The sequence below is a fragment of the Eucalyptus grandis genome, chromosome 5 (genome assembly GCF_016545825.1).
Source record: "Eucalyptus grandis isolate ANBG69807.140 chromosome 5, ASM1654582v1, whole genome shotgun sequence".
Taxonomy (NCBI): Eukaryota; Viridiplantae; Streptophyta; class Magnoliopsida; order Myrtales; family Myrtaceae; genus Eucalyptus; species Eucalyptus grandis.
In genome coordinates, this window is record NC_052616.1 from 1560531 (window position 1) to 1583296 (window position 22766).

The 22766-nt window shown below is 39.7% G+C and overlaps 3 protein-coding genes across 3 annotated transcripts; all 3 read right to left on the bottom strand.

Annotated features, from left to right (window-relative positions):
• Nucleotides 1–6980: 6980 nt before the first annotated feature.
• On the bottom strand, nucleotides 6981–9297 carry LOC120293458 (O-glucosyltransferase rumi homolog). Its single transcript, XM_039312793.1, is given in 8 exon segments — nucleotides 6981–7344; nucleotides 7425–7444; nucleotides 7447–7634; nucleotides 7795–7859; nucleotides 7982–8174; nucleotides 8275–8647; nucleotides 8650–8821; nucleotides 9097–9297. Coding segments are annotated over 8 exon segments (1575 nt in total). The 3' UTR covers nucleotide 6981.
• Nucleotides 9298–12807: 3510 nt separating this feature from the next.
• LOC104445915 (O-glucosyltransferase rumi homolog) lies at nucleotides 12808–15011 on the bottom strand. The gene is made up of 6 exons (XM_010059847.3): nucleotides 14862–15011; nucleotides 14096–14643; nucleotides 13766–13958; nucleotides 13555–13619; nucleotides 13264–13474; nucleotides 12808–13176 (listed from the first exon to the last, which is right to left on the bottom strand). The coding sequence occupies exons 1-6, from the start codon at nucleotides 15009–15011 to the stop codon at nucleotides 12808–12810; spliced, it is 1536 nt and encodes a 511-aa protein (XP_010058149.3).
• Nucleotides 15012–17260: 2249 nt separating this feature from the next.
• LOC104443455 (O-glucosyltransferase rumi homolog) lies at nucleotides 17261–21001 on the bottom strand. The gene is made up of 6 exons (XM_010056852.3): nucleotides 20583–21001; nucleotides 19044–19597; nucleotides 18715–18907; nucleotides 18361–18425; nucleotides 18045–18255; nucleotides 17261–17886 (listed from the first exon to the last, which is right to left on the bottom strand). Exons 1-6 carry the CDS (start codon nucleotides 20754–20756, stop codon nucleotides 17554–17556), a joined length of 1530 nt encoding a protein of 509 aa, XP_010055154.3. The 5' UTR covers nucleotides 20757–21001; the 3' UTR covers nucleotides 17261–17553.
• Nucleotides 21002–22766: the final 1765 nt, after the last annotated feature.

Sequence of the window (22766 nt, forward strand, 5' to 3'; positions counted from 1 at the left end):
AATGGTACGGATTCTGGAAAAGCAATTTCCTCATTCAGGCGACCGTAGAATGGTACGGGTCCTGGAAAAATAATTTTCTTCGTCAAGGCGACCGTAGAATGGTACGGGCCCTAGACAACCTTAGTTCAGGCGACCGTAGAATGGTACGGGTCCTGGGAAAGCAGTCACTTTGCGAAGTCATGTTACTATTCTAGGCGACCGTAGAATGGTACGGGTCCTGGGAAAGTAGTCTCTTTGCGAAGCCATGTTACTATTCTGGGCGACCGTAAAATGGTACGAGTCTTGGACATGTAGCACCAATCTATCTTGAGTTACTCTACCATCCCCGAAGGTAAGTAATTCCGGGTAAGTTCCTTTATCATTTGCATTAGCATTTCCATGCATCATATAAATTGCATTTCAAATTGGGATTCATCTTCCCACCAAAAAAAAAAAAAAAAAAAGTCACTCAAGTACATTTGCATGATTAACATTTAGATCTCAATTTATCTTTGAAGGCAACCTCTACGAGCTCACCTTCAAAGAGGGGCAGCTGTTGAAACCTAATTTTGGAAAAATAAAATTGCATTTTGAACAAATAAAAGGAAGAAAAAATAAAAATGGGGAAGATTGATTTGATTGATTATGCATGGAAGTTTGAAATTCTGATGAGTATTCAGATTTTGATAAATGTAGAAACAATTGAAAAATCTGGCAAACAAAGGGCAAGAATTTTGCAAAATGGAAGAAATCGAAAGGATCGGGCGAAAAATCAAATTGCGAAATCATGCTCGATTTACAATTTGATTTAATGCAAAGGAAGATGGAAACTCGAAAAATGCCATACAAAGCGGCCGTTCGGAATTAGTATAAACGAGAGTTTCATTTTTCGTATGACGGGAGGGGTTCAGAAAAATTTTTAGAGGTGCGAAAAAATTGAGAGAGATTTCGTGAAAAGAGTGCCGGAGAAAGTGAAAAGAGAGAAAGAGAGAAAAAAAGCTTTCTCCCTTGTCTATCTTCAGTAAAAAGAAGTCTTTTTCTTTTCCTGACAAATTCCAGAAAAAAGGAAAAGTCAGCAGAGAGGGTACAGGGAGACGTGAGGGAAGAGAAAAAAAAAGAAAAAGAAAAAAAAGAAAGGAAAACGCTACAGTGTCGTCTTCCCCAAAGGGGCCTCCCCGACCGCGCCTGGTGTGCCCTCGCCGTACACCGCGCCAGCACCGCCCCTGCCGAGCGCCACCGCCGTCCACCGCGCCAGCACCGCCTCCGCCGAACGCCACCGCCGTTCAGCCACCGCTGCTTCGCCGGTCTCTCCGGATCCGCTGCCCGACGACCACCGGAGACCACACCGCCCCTGCTTGCCTTCACCCGACGCTCAGCCGCCGCTGCACCGTTGTCCTTGCCGTGACTCGACGTCGCCGGAGCTCGCACCGTCGCTGCCTCCCCTGATCCGCCCGTGACGCCGCCCATCGATCTCGCTGTGCCGCCCGAGAAGTCCCGCCGCTGTCCCTGCCTCCACCCGACGCCCGAAGCTCGCGCCGCCCCGACGCCGCTTGGGGCTGAAGCCCACCGCGACCAACAGCCCAGCACTGTCACCGGCGCCTGTGAGACCGCTCGCCGCTGCCTTTGCTCCGACTGACCTGTAGCCGCGCCTCCGCCCCAGCTGCGAGGTAGCCCCTGCGCGCTGCTCAAACTTCCCTTCCAAGCGACGTTCACGCCTGCAGTCCCTGTTCACTGCTGACTCGTTCGCCGCCGGTGCGCCTGCTGTGCCTTCTCACCGGAATTCCTCGCCAGCGACTTCCCGCACCAGAACTCCAAACCAGTTGCCAATTTCGGTTTGGGAGAAAAAAAGAAAAAAATCAAATTAGGTAGATTTAATTTATTTTATTATGCAGATTTATTTTATCTATATTTTACTTAATGTATCTTGTTTTTCTTTATTTGAAATGTTTCCCTATGCATAACTAGAAATTATGACCGTACCACTCAATTCGCAACCGCACTTAAATTTTTTATTTCATCTATAAGGCTTTAGATGAAATAATTAATTAAGCGGGATTTAAAGTTGATATTTTGATCTTTAAGGCTTAAGATCAATTTATCGATTTTACTAGCGAAATATTATCCCTTGATTTGAACGATGTGTGATTTTCTTTGGTCTTGATTGCTTTATTTATCTTGAAATATGTTTGGGCTAGAATATTGCATGTTTTAGGGTTATCTATATATTTAGGTTAAGCATTCTATTTATCATGAATTTTCAAAAAGAAATATAAAAAATAAAAAATAAAAACAAAAGTCAAATCAATCCATCTAGGTTGCTAGATTTTAATTTGAATTGCATGTTTAATTATTTGACAATTATTAATTTCGAAATTAATAAAACAAAAACACAAAAAAGGTCATCATGCATATGTCATGTAGAATTAGGACATTCTTTACACGTCATTGCATATTAGAATAAATTGCATGCTTATTTAGAATAAAAACCATGTGCACGTCATATAGAATTATGTTCATACAATGCACGTCATTTAGTGATTTTTGTTAGGTCCATTTAATTAGAAATTGTCAGTCATTAGATTAATTTAGATTGCATATTTAAATGTTGCATTTCTTTAATTTTGAATCTCATAGAAAATACAAAAAAATTATTTAGAATTAATCATCTCATGCTTAGGATAGACTACATGCTTAGTTATGTCATATTGCTTAGGTCATATAGCCAAGTCATATTGCCATGTCATATCATCTTAGATTAGTAGCATGCATTGCATGATTATCATTAAATAAGTGAAAACAAAAAGAGAAATTGCGTGTTAATTAGAAATCATATTTAGGATTGTTGATGTGAATTCTAAACTAACAACGCAGATGCTTTCGTTCTTCGAGGTAAGTCCCGCAATTTATTCATTGCTTTCTCGGATGTTAAATTGGTGGTTTGCGCACCCGCACGATCGCTTCACATGTTAGAGAAATAATTTTAAAATCAATTCAAGCCGCCTGCCAAACATTTTTCGAAATAAAAGAGAAAGGTACCGAAAGGGCGTTAGAGAAATCTAGCGTAACCAAGTCCTCGAACTCATAAATCTCTGGTTCGTAGGAGTAAAGTAAATCTCCCGTTACTTTGCTTGGGTTTCTAATCGACCCACCAAAAATAGATTAGTGGCGACTCCTAATTGAAAATCAATTGCATGTTAAAAACTTGAACCTAAGTTGCGAATTGGTATAGGCTTGGGAGAGCCCGAGTTAAGTCTAGGCTTAACAATCCATTAGCCAAACCCTAGGTGGTTTAAACCCCGAAAAAAATTGGTCGCGACACTTGTTCATCAAATCCATTCAATTCTCCTTCAATTCTTCTCCAATTGGATCCAATTTGATGTCCATGGATCCAACCAAGGTGTCATCATCCCAATCAACATTTTTCCTCACCAATTAGTCCAACTTGAATCCCAAAAACGCAATTAAAAACGGGCCTACTAATTTCCCGATCCAAAATAACCTTACTTTGATTTTTCGCCAAAATCTCGGTTTTGCGAAAAATCTTCTTAGGATAAGTCAACGTTCCTAAAATGACTTGTGACATGGAAGAACTTCCAATTTCTGAAATCGGGTTCAATTTCGCGGTTAATTTCAATCGCGCGATTTTAGCGCATCCTAATCTACAAGGTAGCTTTTAAGAATTTTTACCTATGATTAATTATTTTCAAGTCACAATGTGCATTTTCGACTCATTGGTGACTCTTGGTTGTCGTATAAATCTCGAGGTTTCAAATACGAATATAGGGTACAGAAACGACTGAAATAGTCTATTCGAACGAATCATTACAATCAAATCTTGAAATTCAAAATTATTGAAGATTTGTACAGCGAAATTTATTGTTGAGTCGTTTAGCTACATATTTTTATAGAGATGATAGTTCAAGGTGTTTTGAAGATAATTTTATGGATCTTGATATGATACGGTTTGCCTGGATGAAATTTTCAAGTTTGATGCGCGTTTTGAACATAGTACCAAATAATAAATTTTGGGCCTGAATTGTAACTGTTTTCAGTGAGGTCTTGGATAGCTGAGTTGCGGTTGTTGTAATATATCAAGAGGGCTTTCTAAGTAATATAAGATGGCTCGAAATGGAATTTTGTGGAGGAAGTCATGGCGCGATGAAATTTAACGCGTGAACTGTGCCTAGCGGATAATGATAGGTTTCCGCTTAGGCAAGCTTTTTGTTTTCGTATAGGTGTCATTTTATCAACAAATAGGCGTAATATAGTATAATTGTTCATTAGAACATTGTTTTACTTGGTTTTTTGATATTATTTTTCAGTTATTTATTAGGAATTCGAGTACGTTGACTCAAATAATCACCGTAGTTGATTTTCGGCTTTTCTAAGGTAAGTGATACTATTTTTTCTATGAGTTTGTAAATGCATGTCTTGAAAGTTATGGAGATTTGATGTATCATAAATTATTGAAAGCATGTTTTGTTGCATAAAATCTAGATTGAGTATTACTACAATTGTGTATTTGTGAATGACTTGCCAAATGTTTTTTAAAAAGTTGTTGCGAAAAGTTATATGTATATAAATATATGTTGATTTGTGAATTTGGTTTATGAAATATGTTGTGAATAGGTATGTTAAATTTGTTCTAGTTTTTTTTTTTAAAGTTCTGAAATGATTTGAGAAATGCTTTATGAAAAGTATTTATAGTGAATGAGTTGGGTTGTAGAAAGATTATTTGTTTTATTATGTGAATTGTGGAGTTTATTATGAAGTGGTGTTGATGATCAATGTCGTCGTGAGTCCAGTGAGGGGTTTGTGGATATGCGAATATTAATCTTGAATATCCTTGTAGATTGAACCACCGTTTAATAGTAGGTGGAGACCTAACCAATGGCGGAATATTGATCATCTTATCACAGGTGTTATGGGTGATCATGGTTGGATACTTAAGCAAAAGATTGATCAGTGGATAGACCATCAACGTATGGTTTCATATGAGATGAATTAATGGGGTGAACCATTGATGTGTAGCATGGGATTAACCAATAGAATGAACCAATGACATGTGTCTTATGAAATTGATCAATGGAATGGACCATGGACATACATTTTTATGATATTAACCAATGGACTGGACCATTGGTATTTGGCTTGCTATTATCTTAAATATTTTTGCTTTGAACATATTATGTTAAAGTAAGAAATATTGTATCTTTGGTCGTGAAGGTTTGTTCAATTCTAGGTTTTTTTTTTGTGAAAATGAGTTATATTTGTGTTTAAAGTGCATATTGATTGCTTGATCTACTTAGAAAAATGTATTATACACTGAACTGTGATAGCTCATTCCTTTTTTCTTATCATGTTTTTCAGGTGTATCAGTTAGTGATCGATAAAGTGAGAGCATTATCACGGGGACTATTGGGAGCTGGATATGTGGAGTATTGTGTGAGGTTGCGTCCTTTAGGAAAAGGATGGCCATGTTATCCCCATATCTCTATAGGATTTGGGGTGTGACACATGGCACAGCTATTTACCTTATCTTAGGACAAAGATGGAGTGATTATTCATCCGACTGGACACGAAACACGTCCCTGCGAAGACGGTGCAGAGTTTTGAGGCCTCGGCTTGGTCGTGCTTGAAGTTTCCGAACGGGTCCGTTCGGCTCTCCGGATCTTTGAACTGGTCAGTTGGAAAAACGGTACGGATCACATGGACCAAAAGAGCCTAATTTCCATCAACGTTCGTCCCCAGTGACTAGTCCAAATCCGCGATCATTGGTCATTGACTAATCAAACGAAGAACGCTCAACGTCAAGAGTGTCCACAGGAAAATTTCGAAGGCTGGTGCATGGTGACCGTTGTTTGGGCTTAACCATTCTTTCTTTTCCAGTGAATCTAACTTAGGCCAGTTGGCCTAACATCTCTCAATTTCAACGGGTCTTTTTTCCGATTTTAGAGTGGTGATGCATCTAAGCCTAACTTCTTCTTTTTTCTTGGCCAAGTGAAAAGAAAATTTTTTATCTCTCTTTATAATAATACAAAATCCATTGGTGGTTTCAATTACCAATTAAATTCCATGGAAAGCCCGTTTCTTATTGTATAATGGATGAACCCTATAAATTTTCTCAAGTAGTCAGAAAGTTTACTTCATAATTAAGAAAAAATTTCATAAGCAATTCCTCTTTTTTTTATCGAAAGAAAATTGTGTTGATTGCTTAAAATGATACATTAGAACATAGACCTCATAACAAAGCGAATCGAATGAGAGCAAAGTCTAGAATACTGCAATACAAATCCAAATCTAGAAAACAAAGAGGATTGATAGAGTACTAATAGGGTTAAGCAATGCTTATTCCACAATAATGGATTTATCAAGCAAAATGGTCGGCACTGGATTATCTGTACACCTAGATTCGGCTTCCTCTGCACCATCGCCACACAAAGACAACCAAAACAAGTTGAATGACACATATATGATATTTGGAGGAGCAAATCTTTACAATTTAACAAGACACCAGAGTTATGGCATTCATCATTAAAATTGAAAACAAAGGATTTGTATGCTGACAGAGCGTAGGGGCATCAAATCCCGAAAGCATATTTATTATATTCTCAAATCTAGATCAGGGAGAATAGCTCCCATATCCAAAACTAGATCAGGAGAGTTCAAACTCTCTAATTTAAAATCGAGAGAAGAGAGCTCCAAAATTTAGATTAGAAGAGAAGAAGAAATAAGAAAAGAACAAACTTCCATCTTTTAGCCAACGACCATATAGAATTTACATGGAAACACTATTTTTTTTTTTCAATCTGACGGAAGACTTCTCAATTTGATGGCAAAATAAGCCTTTTGATTCATTTATAGGTGACCAGGTGAGGGCGCAATTGCTTGGTTCTTCAAGGTACATAAAAAAAAAAAAAAAAAAAAATGTAAAATTAGAGTTGTCTTCTCAAGATTCTCGAGGTCTAAAGTGAAATGGGAAATAAAAGTAAAGTGGTAAATTTAGAATTGCTTCTCAAGATTCTTCCAAAACTCAGCCTCCAACATCTCCACCTGCCTAGTTACACTCTCTTTTCTCTCCATGAGAGCTTTGAACTCAACAGCGTCATAAGGAGGTGGCAATGAGCACGGAAGCGCGTCGCTAGGCGACTTCACCATCGACTCAACCATGAACGTCCTCACAAGCCCATCAGCGGGGCACGCCATCAGTTCCGAACACAGCTCAGGCACTCCCGGAGGCACCTTTACCTCGAACTTCAGAAGCTTCGCGTACTCACTGAGCAGGTGAAACATGTAGTCGTACACGAACTTCAGTTTCAGGCTCTCCTCGACGAACTTGGTCCCTCTATCGCCGATCCTCTGTGCCTGTTTTGATTGTCAAATCATAACGAATATGAGGAAAGAATGTAAGAAGGCCTAGAGCAGAATATGGGAATGCTGCTAACCTCTTCAGTGTGATTGTTTCCCATTCGACAGCAAATTTGATATCTCTGCACTTATTATTCGGTCTAATTGGCCAGTAATGCTCCATCGGCATCATCCCTCTTATAAAATAATCGTAGAACTCCGGCTTGATTAGCAAGGTCGTGGAATCGCATGCCAAAATGTACTTCTCGCTCACTGACCAGCCGATTCCTTCTATGTAGATCTTGTACCTTTCCATGTTTCAAGTTCAGGCAGGCAAACACAGATTTTGTTTTATAATTGCGCTTTAATACTGATTATGCGTAGGTTGAGACCATGCAAACCTAAAATTCCGAAACTGTAAATGGAAAACATAGTAGAGATAGTGAAATCGAACGCCCTATTGCTCACCTATGAGTGCACTGGTCTTCTAATTTTGAGTGCTTGAATCCGTCTGCTACTTCCCGACGCCAGTCCTGGATAATAGCCAACATAACAATTATGTATCGACCTTTCGTCTCTTGATCTTGATTGTAGGAACCATAGTGGAAATATGAAACACCATCAAAATCTTAGTCATGTGCAGATAGGAGATTACTTGGGCGTACACACGAGCTTTCCAATCGGTTCTTGAACGGTCATTGCACTTGAAGAGATCGCGCCTGGTCTCGGCCAGTCCATAGTTGCCTTTCCAGAAAGCGTAGGGCTCTCTGTCCTTCCATTTGATCGGCTCCGCCTTGCCTTTTATGGCCGATAAAATGTCTTCCCATGGCTTTATGTTCACTTCAGGCCTAGCCATAGTCAATTGCAGCAAATAGTGAATGATGGGTTTGTGACAGATCGGTAGGAGCTTAATGAGAAGTGTGAACTGATAATTTTTAAGGCCATTACCAACCCCAGAAGGACCAATCCGGGAAAGGGACGTCAAAGGTCGTGTTGTGCCCGCAATAGTGGAACAACGGTGGGATCTCCTCTTCTTTCGAGCCCTGGTACTCTTGCTTCAGGATCAGCGGCTTGTCATCACAGTTGAACATGAGCTCCAAGTCCGGCACCTTCCCAGGGTACAACCTCAGGAGCTGCAAAATGCCCCAGATGGTGAACACGTCCCTCGTCTGGAAGGCAGGCTTGTACTTCTCCACGTAAGCCTTTCCTTTAAGTATCACGAGCCGAAACTGCGCGTGCTCTTTGCTGTTTTCCAACATTTCCCGCGTGATCCCTGCAGCCTTCCAGGGCCGGAGATCCTCGTGGATCCACCGGAAGTACTCGGACATACCTCGGTGTATATATTCTCGATTCGATGCGTTGCTGGATAATTGGTCGGACATGTCAGCAGCTCAGTGTCATTCGTGCAGACGAGCGGGTATGCGACATTTCGAGTGGAATTCCTGGGGCTCTCTGCGGTCCTTGTCTTGAAAATGAAAGGGCCTGTCAATGTAGACTGCGACCAAAAATAAAAAAGAAAATCTCTACGGTTTAGTCCATGATACATCAAGACCATGTTGTTTTGCTCCAGGAGTAATACCGAAACATCAAAGAAAGCAGGGAAATATGAAAAAGAAAAAAAAGATCAGGATGAAGCTCACAATGTCTATCCAGGAGACGAAGAAACCAGACAGAATGAACACAATCGACAGCATCAAGACGGTGGCCGAAGCCCATGCCCTCTTCACCGGTGGTGGACGAGTCTTGGTGCCATCGCGACATTCAGCAGACTGTCCGTCTTCCATGGATGATGGACCGCCTCAGCCTATCTCTCCTGTGCTCTCCGGGCGTCAGGAACGAAAGCCAGAAGTACTCAGGAGCATTAAATCTCCTAATCTGGGGACTCATTTCGAAAGGCTGATTAATTGATAGATCAACACGCATTCCATCAAAGTCAATGGTGCCTCTCAGTGAAGGAAGCCATCCGCACATGGTGTTATGCACGTATTTTTAAAGAAATCCTATGCACAAAAGGGGACTCCTCTTTTGGATGGTGGAGCAATAAGAGAGAGACGCGAGGAACCGAAGGCCTTTTTCTCTGGTTCGATTTTGGGTGGGGTGATGGGTTTGACTTCATGCACAAGTGATTGACTTCCTTTATCTACTCATGAAGGAAAGTGACGGCGTCGAACAGTTTCAATTAATGAAAGCTCTGATTAAACTAACAATGTAATGCGGCCATTAGGTGGTATTAGACGAGTCAAATGGATGGGCCAGGTGAGGTTTGGGTCCAACCCAAATTGACTCATTTAATCTATTTTGATATATTTTCATGTAATACAAATCTAGTAACTTGTATATGACTCAACCCATATTAGGAAAACATTTCCATATTATAAATAAATGGAGGTGTGAGTGCGGAGTAAGTGAGCGTTAGTTAGAGCGAGGGTAAGATAGAGTGAAGAGAGAGTCATATAGGTGGGTTGGGTCTAACTAAGCTTTGAGCCAACTTGACACTTATATTAGTCTAGACTTTATCATTCGAAGCTCATTTATGATCAATTTATTAAATATAACCGATTCATATAATAATTCAACTCATCAAATATGGGTTAAGAAATGGGTTTATGACCCATTTTGACATGTCTACGTGGCAAACAATTCTTGAAGCCATAATCGGCTAAAGCACTTGCCAAGAATCTAATTAAGAGGATGTTAAGTCGTGTTAAATTTTTGTTTTAGCATTTGTATCTTGGGATGTAAGAATATGTGGGGATTCTCGGTAATGGGACGAGGTATATGAATTAATCTCTTGTACCTGTCTCAACTTCCCAAGCCTATTTATAGGCTCAATCAACCAATATATACAACAATATCTCTGCATTTGTCTGAAATAATCTACTAGTTTTTATCCTTGGACATATTCATGACCACACAAATTAGATAATTGTAGAGCATGAATCCTAGAGTAAACTGATCGATGCTTCAACGCTTCTCCTTGATCAATTTTTGCAATACTCTGAGCACGCTCCGCAGTATGTAAAACTTGGCTTGCAGTAATGCTTTAGTAAATGTACCTGCAACTCGATCTTCAAATTTGCAATACTTTAGTTTGATCTCTCTCTAACTTTGCACTTTCGTGTGAAGTGACATTTGATGGCGATGTATTTAGTTCTCCTGTGAAAAAATGAATCTTTTGGAATAGTGATTGCCCACTTGTTATCACACAATATTTGAGCTTCTCCAATGTTTTCTAGTATTTTTCAAAGCCATATTGCTTGACTAGTGATAGTAGCAACTACGACATACTCGGCTTTGCGGTAGATTGTGCAACTAAGTGTTACTTTTTGGATGTCCATGACAACACTCTAGCACCTAATGCAAATATGTAGCCTATAATACACTATCGGCCGAGCCTACTCAGTCACTGTCAATGTAACTAAGCAATTTTGCAATTGCACTTGGTCCCTACCAAATGCCATAATTTGTTCTTATTAGTAAATATCTTAGAATTCTTTTGACAGCTCCAAAATGAATTTGGCTTTGACTCTGCATAAAGCGTGATGATAGACATGTCATGTACATGATGTTTGGTTTTGTAGTGGTGAAATATAGTATACTTTCAATAAGGCTTCCACATAAAGAAGCTCCCTTCTCTACTCCATCTTCTTTTAGTAGTTTCTTGTTTGTCACAAGCATTTTTCAACTGTTTCGCAATAGTTCATCATGAATTTCTTCAAGACGTTGACGAGTCTTGGTTTGATCATAAGATTCATGGGAGTGTTCATCTTCCATGGACGACCGACCACCTTGACCTTACTCTCTCTTCACTCTTCGGGCCTGGGGAATGAAGCCAGAAGTATTTAGGAGCATTAAAAATCTCCTAATTTTAGAGATTCATTTTCGAAAGGCTGATTAATTAATCGATTAATACGTACTTGATCAAAGTGAACGATGCTTCACAATGAAGGAAGGCGTCATCACATGCTGATATAGTAGTTTTCTTGAAATCCCATGCACCCAAAAGGGAACTTCTCTTTTGCTCTGTTGGGGGGGTAGGTTTATTTGACTTCACGCACAAGTGATTTAACTTCCTAATGACCTTTATGTACTCATGAAGGAACGTGTGACAGGTACGAATGCATGAGAGCTGTGAATAAAGAAATGATTTAGTTTCGAGGATACAGTGGACTTTGGGTGGCGCCACGAGTCAACATTTATGTACCAGGCTAAGTTTAACTTTTTCATCCAGTCAAAAGCAAGTCATCCTTATCGGTTAATGATCTAATTAATGGTTTGAAAGATACAATTGAAGGGCCAAAAAGATTTCTATTGACGTCGAATCTAAAACAATTTTTGCATGCTGCATTTAGTGTTCAACACAAAGTTTTCTGTGGGTCAATTTTTAATCACTGATATGACAGAAAAAATATTCATGAATAATATTCATTGCGATGTAGTAATTTTTCGTGTTAGTAATTATATTATAATAACTTCACTAATTATGTCATTAACTTTCTAAATGGCTTAGTTAAATGACACCGTTTTCGTAGAATCTTCCCCTTTTAGTAAATGAATTACATTTCCTATCAGCATATTTGAAACTCGAGAATTTCGAAGAGCATATTGTAAACTTAATCCTATGGAAAGCTGGTGTGAAAAACTAGTAATTGAGACGATGGTTATATCTATGTGGTTACAAAACACAAGTAAACAGGTGTCCTATAGTAATGCTCCTAAGATAGTATATTTGTAAAATGTAACTAGGTAATTCAAATTTCAATTTTGCTTTATGGTGGAACTTATAGAATAAACTAAACAGGTTACTTAAGGTGATTCTAATAATTAAGCCAAAGGAAAATAAATTTAAAAAGGTGTTGTGTTTGATGTATTTGTTACAAGGTAGGATAAATCTCAGCCGGACTTGCTTGATTGAACTAAATTGAATGTTTGGATTTATGACTCGAAAAAAACTCTCAATCTTCAATCGCATGATGGCCTAGAACATGGGTATGATTCAATTACCCATTTAGACTCCGTTTGTTTCGCTTGAAAATGAATAATTTATAAAATAATTTTTTAAAAATGATCGCTTGTATCATTTGAAATAATTAACCAATGAGAAATATCTTCATTATCGGCAACAATTTATATCTAAATATTTTTGTGGGTAATAAGTATATTTTTTGTTCATTCATTTTTGTAAGCAATCATTTCTAGAAAACTATTTTCTAATTTATTCATTTTCCGCAAAACAAATGGGGGCCATAATTAACAAAGCAGTCCTTCATTGTTAAACCAGTCGATGAGATAAGAAATGTAGTTTATTGAGTACATGAGCATGAAAAAAAAAAAAAAAAAAAACAGATTACATTACATAAGCCAAAGAGCCACGCTCTCCTCATCCCCAATCGTCTAAGGAGTTTCTATATACCTTGTCCAGAAAGATTAATGCATGAACTACTCAAACGTGTGAATGAGATATGTAATGAATCAAAAGCATCACGTCTGCGGTTTCTTCTCAAGATTCTGCCAGAACTCAGACTCCCACTTCTCCACTTGCCTAGTGACACTCTCTTTTCGCTCCATGAAAGCTTTGAGCTCCAGGGCTTCATAAGGTGGCGGCAGCGAGCATGGGAGGGTGTTGCTAGGGGACTCCACCACCGATTCAGTCATGAACTTCCTGATCAACCCACCGGCCGGGCACGCCATCAGTTCCGAGCACAGCTCGACCGCTCCCGGGGGGACTTCGACGTCAAACTTCAGGAGCTTTGCATACTCGTTGAGCAGATGAAACATGAAGTCGTATACGTACTTCATTTTAAGACTCTCGGAGATAAATCTGCTCCCGCTCTCGCCGATCCTCTGCGCCTGCATATGTTTGCAAGATTGTAAAACGGATGATAAAGAGAGAGGGTCAAATGAAATTGGATGGGGTGAAATACGATCGAGACCGACCTCCTCGGTGTGATTGTTTCCCCATTCGACGGCGAACTTGATATCTCTGCACTTCTGATCTGGCCTAATCGGCCAGTAATGCTCCATCGGTACCATCCCTCTCGTGAAGTGGTCATAGTACTCTGGAGTTATCATCAGCGTCACGGCATCGCATGCCAAAATGTACTTCTCGCTCACGGACCAAGCACTTCCTTCTACGTAAATCTTGTACCTTTTGATGTTTAAATCGGTTCAGTACGTGCGAACAAATTGGATTTTAAAGGTAGAGAAGTGGAAATCCCTTCACATTACCTGTGGGTGCATTGATCTTCTAGATTCGAGTCCTTGAATCCCTCTGCCGTCGCTTGACGCCAATCCTGAATAACAACGAGCAAAGATTCTATGTGTTCATCATCCGCGTGTCATATGATTTCCATACGATCCAGTGGCTACAAGTCACGAGCGTTTTTTAATCGTGCATAGGCAAAAATTAGCTCAACTGATGTAGAAAAGATAGAAGAACCTGGGTATACAAGCGAGCTTTCCAATCAATTTCAGTAGTGCCATTGCATTTCATGAGATCAAGCCTGGTTTGGGCCACCACAGGGTTGCCTTTCCAGTAAGCGAAGGGCACTTTGTCCTTCCATCTAGTCTTCCCTGCTTTCTCTTCTATGGCTCCTAAAGTGCCTTCCCATGGCCTTATGTTTACTTCAGGCCTGACCATAATAATTCAAATTATACTACAATTTTATATGAATACAATGCGAATGATGCGGAAAATTTACAATCGTATATGACTTCAGGAATTGCACTTATATCACTAGTCGGGGTTCAATGATGTTGGAGGCATTACCAGCCCCAGAAGGACCAATCTGGAAATATGATGTCCATGGTCGTATTGAGTCCGCAATAGTGAAATAATGGCGGGACGGTCGCAGCTTTTGAGCCTTCGTAGTCTCGTTTCGGGATCACTGGATAGTCTGCGCAATTGAACATGAGCTCTAAATCCGGCACCTTACCGGGGTACAACCTTAGGAGCTGCAAGATCCCCCAAATCGTGAACACGTCCCTCGTCTGGAACGAGTTCCTGTACTTCTCTACATAGGCCTTTCCGTTAAGGATCACCAATCTGAAGTGCGCGTGCTCTTTGCTGCTTTCAAGAATTTCCCTCGTGATTCCCGCACCCTTCCAGGGCCGAAGATCCTCGTGGATCCACCGAAAGTACTCCGGACATGCCTCGGCGTATGAGTTCTCGGTCTGATGTTTTGTAGGATAATTCCCCGGGCATGTCTGCGGCATGCTGGCGGTGGCGCTGCAGTTGAGCGGGTACGTGAAATTCCGGGAGGAATCTTCACGGCTTCCCGTTATAGTAGTCTTGAGAATCAAAAGACCTGAAGTAGACTGCAAAATATAGAGAGGAAAGTAAAACAAAATAGGCAGATTAGTACTAAAGTTGAGGATTTAAGTTTGCAATTTACTACTCGAGCTGCGTCATATACTCATCACCAATACATCACAGGATATAAGAAAAAACTTAGTATACGAAACTGGTAATTCGCAGAGAAGAAAATTCAAATATACAGGTGGTTTCGAAAGAGATGTGAGAAGAAAAGGCTAACATTGTCCATCCAGGATATGAAGACTGCAGAGAGAAGGAAAACGAGCAAGAACAATAAGACGGTGCACGAAATACGCCATGTCTTCGTCGTCGACGCCACTCGGCTACAGTCTTTCAGGTTCGCGCCGCGACCGTCCTTCCCTTCCCCCATTGATGATCAGCCTCTCTTGCTTTGGCACGAGGAAGAAGCGCGCGAAGATTTTCGGTTCGCGGCTTCTTTGCTGATCCTTGAAGCCGTTGTCAGGTCAAGCTGGACAGTCATTAGCGTCAGCGGTAATCTAGCAACCAGGCATTGCTTGGAGAACACTTGTTTAATCATCCTTCAGACAATATCAATTAGCTTAACTTGGAAAAACTTTCATGCGATGAAAATTGTGGGTTTTGGGTTGGCGCGGATAGAGGGTAAGAGTACGTAAAGTTTATAAGGTCAATTCCAATATGCAGTCATAGACTTCAAGCTTTCTCTTTGAAATCCCACGGTCGAGTTAGCAATGGTCTAGGAAAAAGTATTAGGTAGATGTACTACATTTACCCCAAAATATATTTGTCTCAGTGGGATTTACTGTTGAGACCTATCATATTCAATTTTCTGCCAGAACCTCATGCGCAAGAGTTACTACTAGAGATAATCGCTAAGAAAGTCTCAAATTTATTGTACGAATTCCAATTTGATTATAAACCTTTTAATTTAATAAATTTAATCCTAAACCTTTAGATAATTTACCAATAAAATCCTTCTGACCAACTTTGATTGAAAATCATTGATGTAAAACGCCGACCATCCTATATGGTGGTACAAGCGGCGTCGGAATTTACATTAGCAAATTTGCAATTTTTCCAAATTTTTTTTCTTTTATCTTTTTTTATTCCACTGTAAGCGGTGAAGGTGGCTAGGGATTTGCTGGCCACAATGAAAAAAAAATAAAGAAAGCAAGAAATAAAATAAATATATATAATTCATTAAAAAATTTATAAAAATGTCCATATTAACACTAGTCATGTCTTGTAAGACGGCATGCCAGACGCCTAACATCCATGTCAACGAATTCCGATCAAAATTAGCCAAAATGACTATATTGGCAAATCATTCAAAGATTTAAGACTAAATCAGTAAAATTGAGAGTTAATGACTGAATTAACATCTATATAATAGGTTTAAAACTTTGTTGGTAAGTTTTCCAATGCTACTTTGCACTCTAGCGTGTTTGCACAAATTAATTAGTGGAATTCATCACATATTCATATTCAAAGACATAAATACACTTCATCTAGATTCGTGCTTGGTCCATATAACATATAATTTCCATCCATGAAGTCGGGCATGTACATTCATTGCATGCCGACTTTTAAATTACTCGAATTCCACTTGAGGCGTACATGATATAGTGGGAAGAGAAATTCCATTCCTCGGTACCTGTTCAAGAATAGAAGTCTTTCCCTTGTCATTTATTTATTTATTTTTCTTCTTTTGGTGGTTAAGTGAAGTTTAAGGAGATGTGACTAAATAATTCCTAACTGAGAAAATAATACAAATGATCCTTAAACTATAATTCAATATGTAATGTGATCTTCGAACTTTCAAATCGTTCAAAGATTTAAGACTAAATTAGTAAAATTGAGATTTAATGACTGAATTAACATCTATATAATAGTTTTAAAACTTCATTGGTAAGTTTTCCAATGCTACTTTGCACTCTAGCGTGTTTGCACAAATTAATTAGTGGAATTCATCACATATTCATATTCAAAGACATAAATACACTTCATCTAGATTCGTGCTTGGTCCATATAACATATAATTTCCATCCATGAAGTCGGGCATATACATTCATTGCATGCCGACTTTAAATTACTCGAATTCCACCTGAGGCGTACATGATATAGTGGTAAGAGAAATTCCATTCCTCGGTACTTGTTCAAGACTTGAAGTCTTTCCCTTGTCATTTATTTATTTATTTTTCTTCTTTTGGCAGTTAAGTGAAGTTTAAGGAGGTGTGATTAAATAATTCCTAACTGAAAAAATAACATAAATGATCCTAAAACTATAACTCAATATGTAACCTGGTTTTCGAAATTTCAATTTATTTAATGATCCATGTACTTTAACCCAACGTATCATGTCATACATAAATTTTTAATTTATTCAATATGTGTCCTTAAACTTTTGATACGTATTCAAATTGATTATGGACTATATGAAATGTACAATATTATCCTTAAACTTAAACTAATGGAATAGTAACATTGGCTATTTACATATACTTTAGGGACTATTTTGAATATTTATAAAAAAATTCACGAATCATATTGAATAAATTAAAAATTTAAACAATATCAGTATATTGAGCTAAAGTGTGGGGACCACATTGAATAATTTGAAAATTCAAAGACCACCTGGTATATTAGCCAAAATTCAAAAATTATTGGTGTCATTATCCTTTCTAGTTTAAAATCGTTTCCATATGAACATTTGACAACTCGAGACGTTGAATCGTTAACGCGAGTCTCGATACGAAGGGAGACGTGGAGATGCAACTCAAGCCTTTCTCGAATCCTGCGATGAAAGGTCAGCGGCCATCCGGGGAAGTTGACTTTTTGCTCCTTCGAGTACCGGTAGGAGCACAAAAGATGAGGAAGAATGCACGAGCGATGAGCGGCATTTTCATTGTTTCTTGTCGAGATCGTTCCAGTACTCAGCCTCCCAACTCCTCCAGTAGCCTGGTATAGTTCCTCTTCCTCTCCATGAAGCCCTGAAGCTCTCTCGGGTCGTAAGGAGGCGGCAGCGCGCAAGGCAGCGACTCGCTGGGGGACTTCACCATGGAGTCCTCCATGTTCATCCTGAACAGGCCGCCAAACGGGCACGCCATCGCCTCGGCGCAGTACTCGGTCGCCCCTACCGGCACCTCTGGCCTGAACTTGAGGAGCTTCGCGTACTCGACGAGGAGGTGGAGCATGTAGTCGTACACGTACTTCATCTTCAGATTCTCCCCCAGGAATCTGCTTCCTCTTTCTCCAATGGCTTGTGCCTGAATTTGCGAGGAAATGCAAAGATGTAAGTAGCAACCCAGAAAGGTGAAGGCAAAGAGAAGTGGGGTAACGGTAATGCTCGAGTCGTAATACTGTTGTATGCAGGTGCTCGAATCGAACAGGAATCTCGACATCACTTTGGAAATAAATTTAGTACCTCTTTGATGTGGTTGTTGCCCCATTCTACTGCAAACTTGATGTCTCTACACTTGTTGTTGAGCCTAACGGGCCAGTAGTGCTCCATTGGGAGCATCCCTCTTAGGAAGAAATCGTGATAAACCGGCTCTATCAACAGAGTCGTCGAATCACACGCCAGAATGTACTTGTCGCTCACAGACCATGCCTTCCCTTCCACGAAGATCTTGTACCTTGAAAATGAATGGAAGTAAGACGAACTTGCTAACCAGATTGTTCAATCACAGGACATAAATAGAGGATCTTGAGAATCGTCAGGAGTTGCATTGCTTAATTACCTGTGGATGCATTGATCTTCCAGTCTCGACTCCTTGAATCCTTCCCTAGATTCAGCTGCCCAATTCTGAGAATACGAAAATAATCACAGAATCCATCTGTCAGTTACTATCTTTCTTTTCTTAATTGTTGGAGAGATAGATCATAAAATGGTCCGCGCAGCTCATCTGACGATGAGTGAAAAAATTGGTACATTACCACAACTGATACCGTACCAAAATCAAGGACTATCACAAGCCAATGACCACTCAACAGGAACTACACATTCTTAAGTGAGAATAGTTCAGCACCACCTCATGATTTGGACTTGAGTTTGATCAACTTGGCGACGAGCTTGATGGACAAGGTCGAATTACCTGGACATATAGACGAGCATTCCAGTCATGTTCTTCAGTGGCGTTGCACGTCATCAGGCCTTGCCTATTTGCCGACACGCCCGGGTTGCCTTTCCAGTACGCATAAGGTATCCTATCTTTCCATTCCATTTCCTTTGCCTTCTCTTTGATGGCCTGGTATGTATTTGTCCATGTCCTTATATTGACCTCGTGCCTATAAAATACAGATGAGAACTATGGTGCACATGATCGTTTTCAATCCCAAGATCAGAACTGCAATGCACATGATTATCTTTTCGAAAAAAATATATCATCGCTGCGTCAACCACTAAGAAGAATAAGATTATTACCATCCCCAGAATGACCAGTCAGGAAATAATATATCCAACGATGTCCCGTTCCCGCAGTAGTGGAAAAGCGGTGGGGGTGACCCAGCATTTGGTCCTTGGTAGTGATTTTTCATGATCACCGGCCTGTCGTTGCAATAGAACATGAGCTCCAAATCCGGCACTTTCCCAGGATACAGCCTCAGGAGCTGCAAAATCCCCCAAATGGTGCCCAAATCCCTCGTCTGAAAGGGCCTCTTGTAGTGCTCTATATAAGCCTTGCCATTCTTAATCACAAGCCTGAAGTGGGCGATGTTTTTGGTTCTCTCCATCATCTCTCTCGTGATCCCCAAGCTCTTCCAGGGCCGTAGATCCTCGTGGATCCACCGGAAGTACTCAGGGCATACCACGGCATATGATTCCTCAGGCTCATGTTTCGTCGGGTAGTTCTTTGGGCATGTCTGGGGCACGGTTGATGAATTGGTGCAGTTCAGAGGGAATTCCATCTTCTGAGGTGGCTCTCCCTGGCCTCCCTTAGCTGTAATCATTTGCCTCGAGGAAATTCCTGGAAATACAAACTGAGAGTGCACACACACAGTGGAAAGAGTAAGTTCTGATATCTTGTAATTGGTCCAAATACATCAAATCTTTCGGCATCACAATCTGTTGGGCTAACAGGTCCTGAGGTTCAATTGACAGGTCTAAATCTACTGCGAAGCATACAACCATTAGAGCTGCCAACAAAATTCTGAAAGAAAAAAATGAAAGACTGTTCAAATTGAGTAGAATCTCGATGACATCTTCCCTTTTTCCCAAATGGGCGGTTTCAAGTTGAATGTATGGATTCAAATACATCACAGTTCACAGGCACGAAAGCATAATTAAACTGCACTCATCGTATCTTCATTCTATGGCGAAATGCTAGATCAAGCATAACCCATTTTCCAAGAGAGTCTGAATATCAGGACGGTTCAGTAAGCAATTCATTAGATGAAAGCAGAGTCTCATCGTATCTTCATTCTATGGCGAAATGCCAGATCAAGCATAACCCATTTTCCTAGAGAGTCTGAATATCAGGACGGTTCAGTAAGCAATACATTAGATGAAAGCAGAGTCTCATCGTATCTTCATTCTATGGCGAAATGCCGGATCAAGCATAACCCATTTTCCTAGAGAGTCTGAATATCAGGACGGTTCAGTAAGCAATACATTAGATGAAAGCAGAGTCTCTGTCTACACAAAGTCCAAAAGCTGCGGTTTCCTTGAACCAGGCGTGGACGCCATAGGAGTCCAACTTGCTGTCCCCGGTTTTCTCAGGTATGTATTGCGGCCTTCAACACAAGAAAATAAGCAAAGATAATTGCACGAACCGAGCCCAGAAAGAGAGGTGGAAAGAGTGTAATAACTTCAAACGAGGGCTTTCGTCATTTGAATTCATCGTCTTGATCAGCCAAGATCTCCGTTTGAATAGTATACGGGGTCATGACTCACATCGAAAGAAAATCCTAAGCCACAAGGACAGACTCGTTACTGTCAAAGACAAGAAAGTTGAGAAAGACTCACAATGTCCAGCCAAGAGACGACGCTCCCACAGAGGACGATCACAACAAAGGAAGCGAAAACAGCGGCTGGAGTCCACGACTTCAGGGGACGCCTAGTACTCGACAAACTGTGCAGTCGAACCTCGTGCGACCCTGGGCCAATCTTCCGACGGAACCTTTCTTCTTCATCTTCCATTTGATCTCGTGAACCAGAAAGGCTAGGAATCAAGGCCAGCAGATGCTCCAACTTCTCCTTCTTCTTTTCCTTCTTTCCTGTGTCGTTGAGGGAGATGGATTGATGAAACTACTGCAAAGTCACATCTCCCTTTTTTTTCTTTTGCTTCCCTTGTGTTACTGTGCACTCCTCGGCTTGTGATTCACATGAGCAAAGCTCGGATGAAATTGAGTCCTGGCATCATTTTGCTTATCATTCGTTTACCAGCAAAGACCAAGAACGTAGATTTGATTTTTGTAATCTGGGGCGATCTGATTTCGTGCCAAAAACGATCTTCTTCTTTTCTTTTTCTTTTTTATCTGGCTCTTGTTTTGGTTAAAGAAAAACTCTCCGTTAAGTAAGGTTTGTCACATGATAGGAGTCAAATTTCTTGGCGAGATGCACTTGCAAAAAGGAGGCCTGAAGGCTTGAAGACTAAGTGATTGGAATTTGACTTCTAACTTGTAATTATTTGCTTATTAGTGTATACATTTGCATTTGAAGTAACATAATCTGTGACTTGATTCTTTATTCTTTTTTTGGTTATTTATATTTTGACCGATTTGAATAATAAATTTGATGCTATTGCTTTATTACCTAATTTTGATGAAACTAGGCTTTATTGGATCATATCACCAAAAACCTCAACTTGGTGCATCCGCACTATATTTACCCCCAACCTAATTTTCGTGTCACGAAAAAATTTCAAATCGGTACACCCATGCCATATTTATCTCAAGAGCAATCTTCGCACCACAAAAATCACAAACCAATTCATCCATGTTGCGTTTACCTGCAAAAAAAAATCTTAGCTATACACATTTGTGAAGATGCTGCCTAAATATTGAAGATAAGAGATTTCCTCTAAGATCAGTGAGACTCCTTTCCAAGTCTGGATCCTCTGCACCTCGTCCTAATTATAGACACAATTATTCATCAGAAAATGGATATACACCTATGGTTCTCTGAGTACGAGGCCGTTCGCGTGGTCATGATGTTCTATTGGATGTACACTCGGTTCATATTTTTGGTAGCAATTGAGAAACTCTGCAATTAAGTGTTAAATCTTCTCCATTCATGTTAGGTTGAAGGTTAGTTTATGGTAAATACGTTATGGGTTACATTGGGAATTTTTCTGGAAATGAAAAATAATTTGATGGTAAATGTGATACAAAATATCAATTTGTGATTTTTAATAGTTTTAGCCTTAGCGAATTATTCAAAGAGAGTCGACCTCGCTCATAGAAGCATAGAAATCTATCTATCTACAACCGCACATGGAATTAAACTTGGTGATTTTGAAATGGTTGAATGCTCTCCTACGGTTCTAGATAAATCGCACCTAATTTCTAGGGATGCGACGTTTAGATTTTTATCAAAAGTTTAAGGAAAAATTTCAAAGAGGGGCCTAAAATACTCTAATTTTTTTTCAAATAATAGCTTAAAGTGAATTTTATTTTAAATAAGGGTCTGAAGTAACTATGTTAGTTTCAAAAATGGCCTAACTCACCAGCTAATAAGGGCATTTTTGTCCTTTTTGATTTTTTTTTCCTTTTCTTCTTTTTTGCTTTTTTTCCTTTTTAGTATTAGAGGGAAAAAAATAGAAAATGGAAGGGGAAAGGAAAATGGTAGGGACTCAACAAGCCCTTCCCAACAATGGTAGGGCGGCAATAACGAGGGCTAAGCCCTCATTTTAGAAGTGAGCATAGTCCAAATTGGGCCAATCCACCCTTAACCCTAGAATCAATTCATACAGTATTGGTTTTCAATTTTTGGGATTGAAGACCAATCCTATTGAATCTGGGAATGAGGATCAAACTGACCCAATGCCCAATGGGTCCAGTTTGATTCTAGGATTAAAGCGAGACTAACCGATAATTTTTTTGTTTCAATTTTTGTACTTTCTAAAAAGGCAAATTTATCATTTCAAATTACATATCCATTAACAATACAGCATTGTGCAACCAAACTATAAATATTAATACATATTCA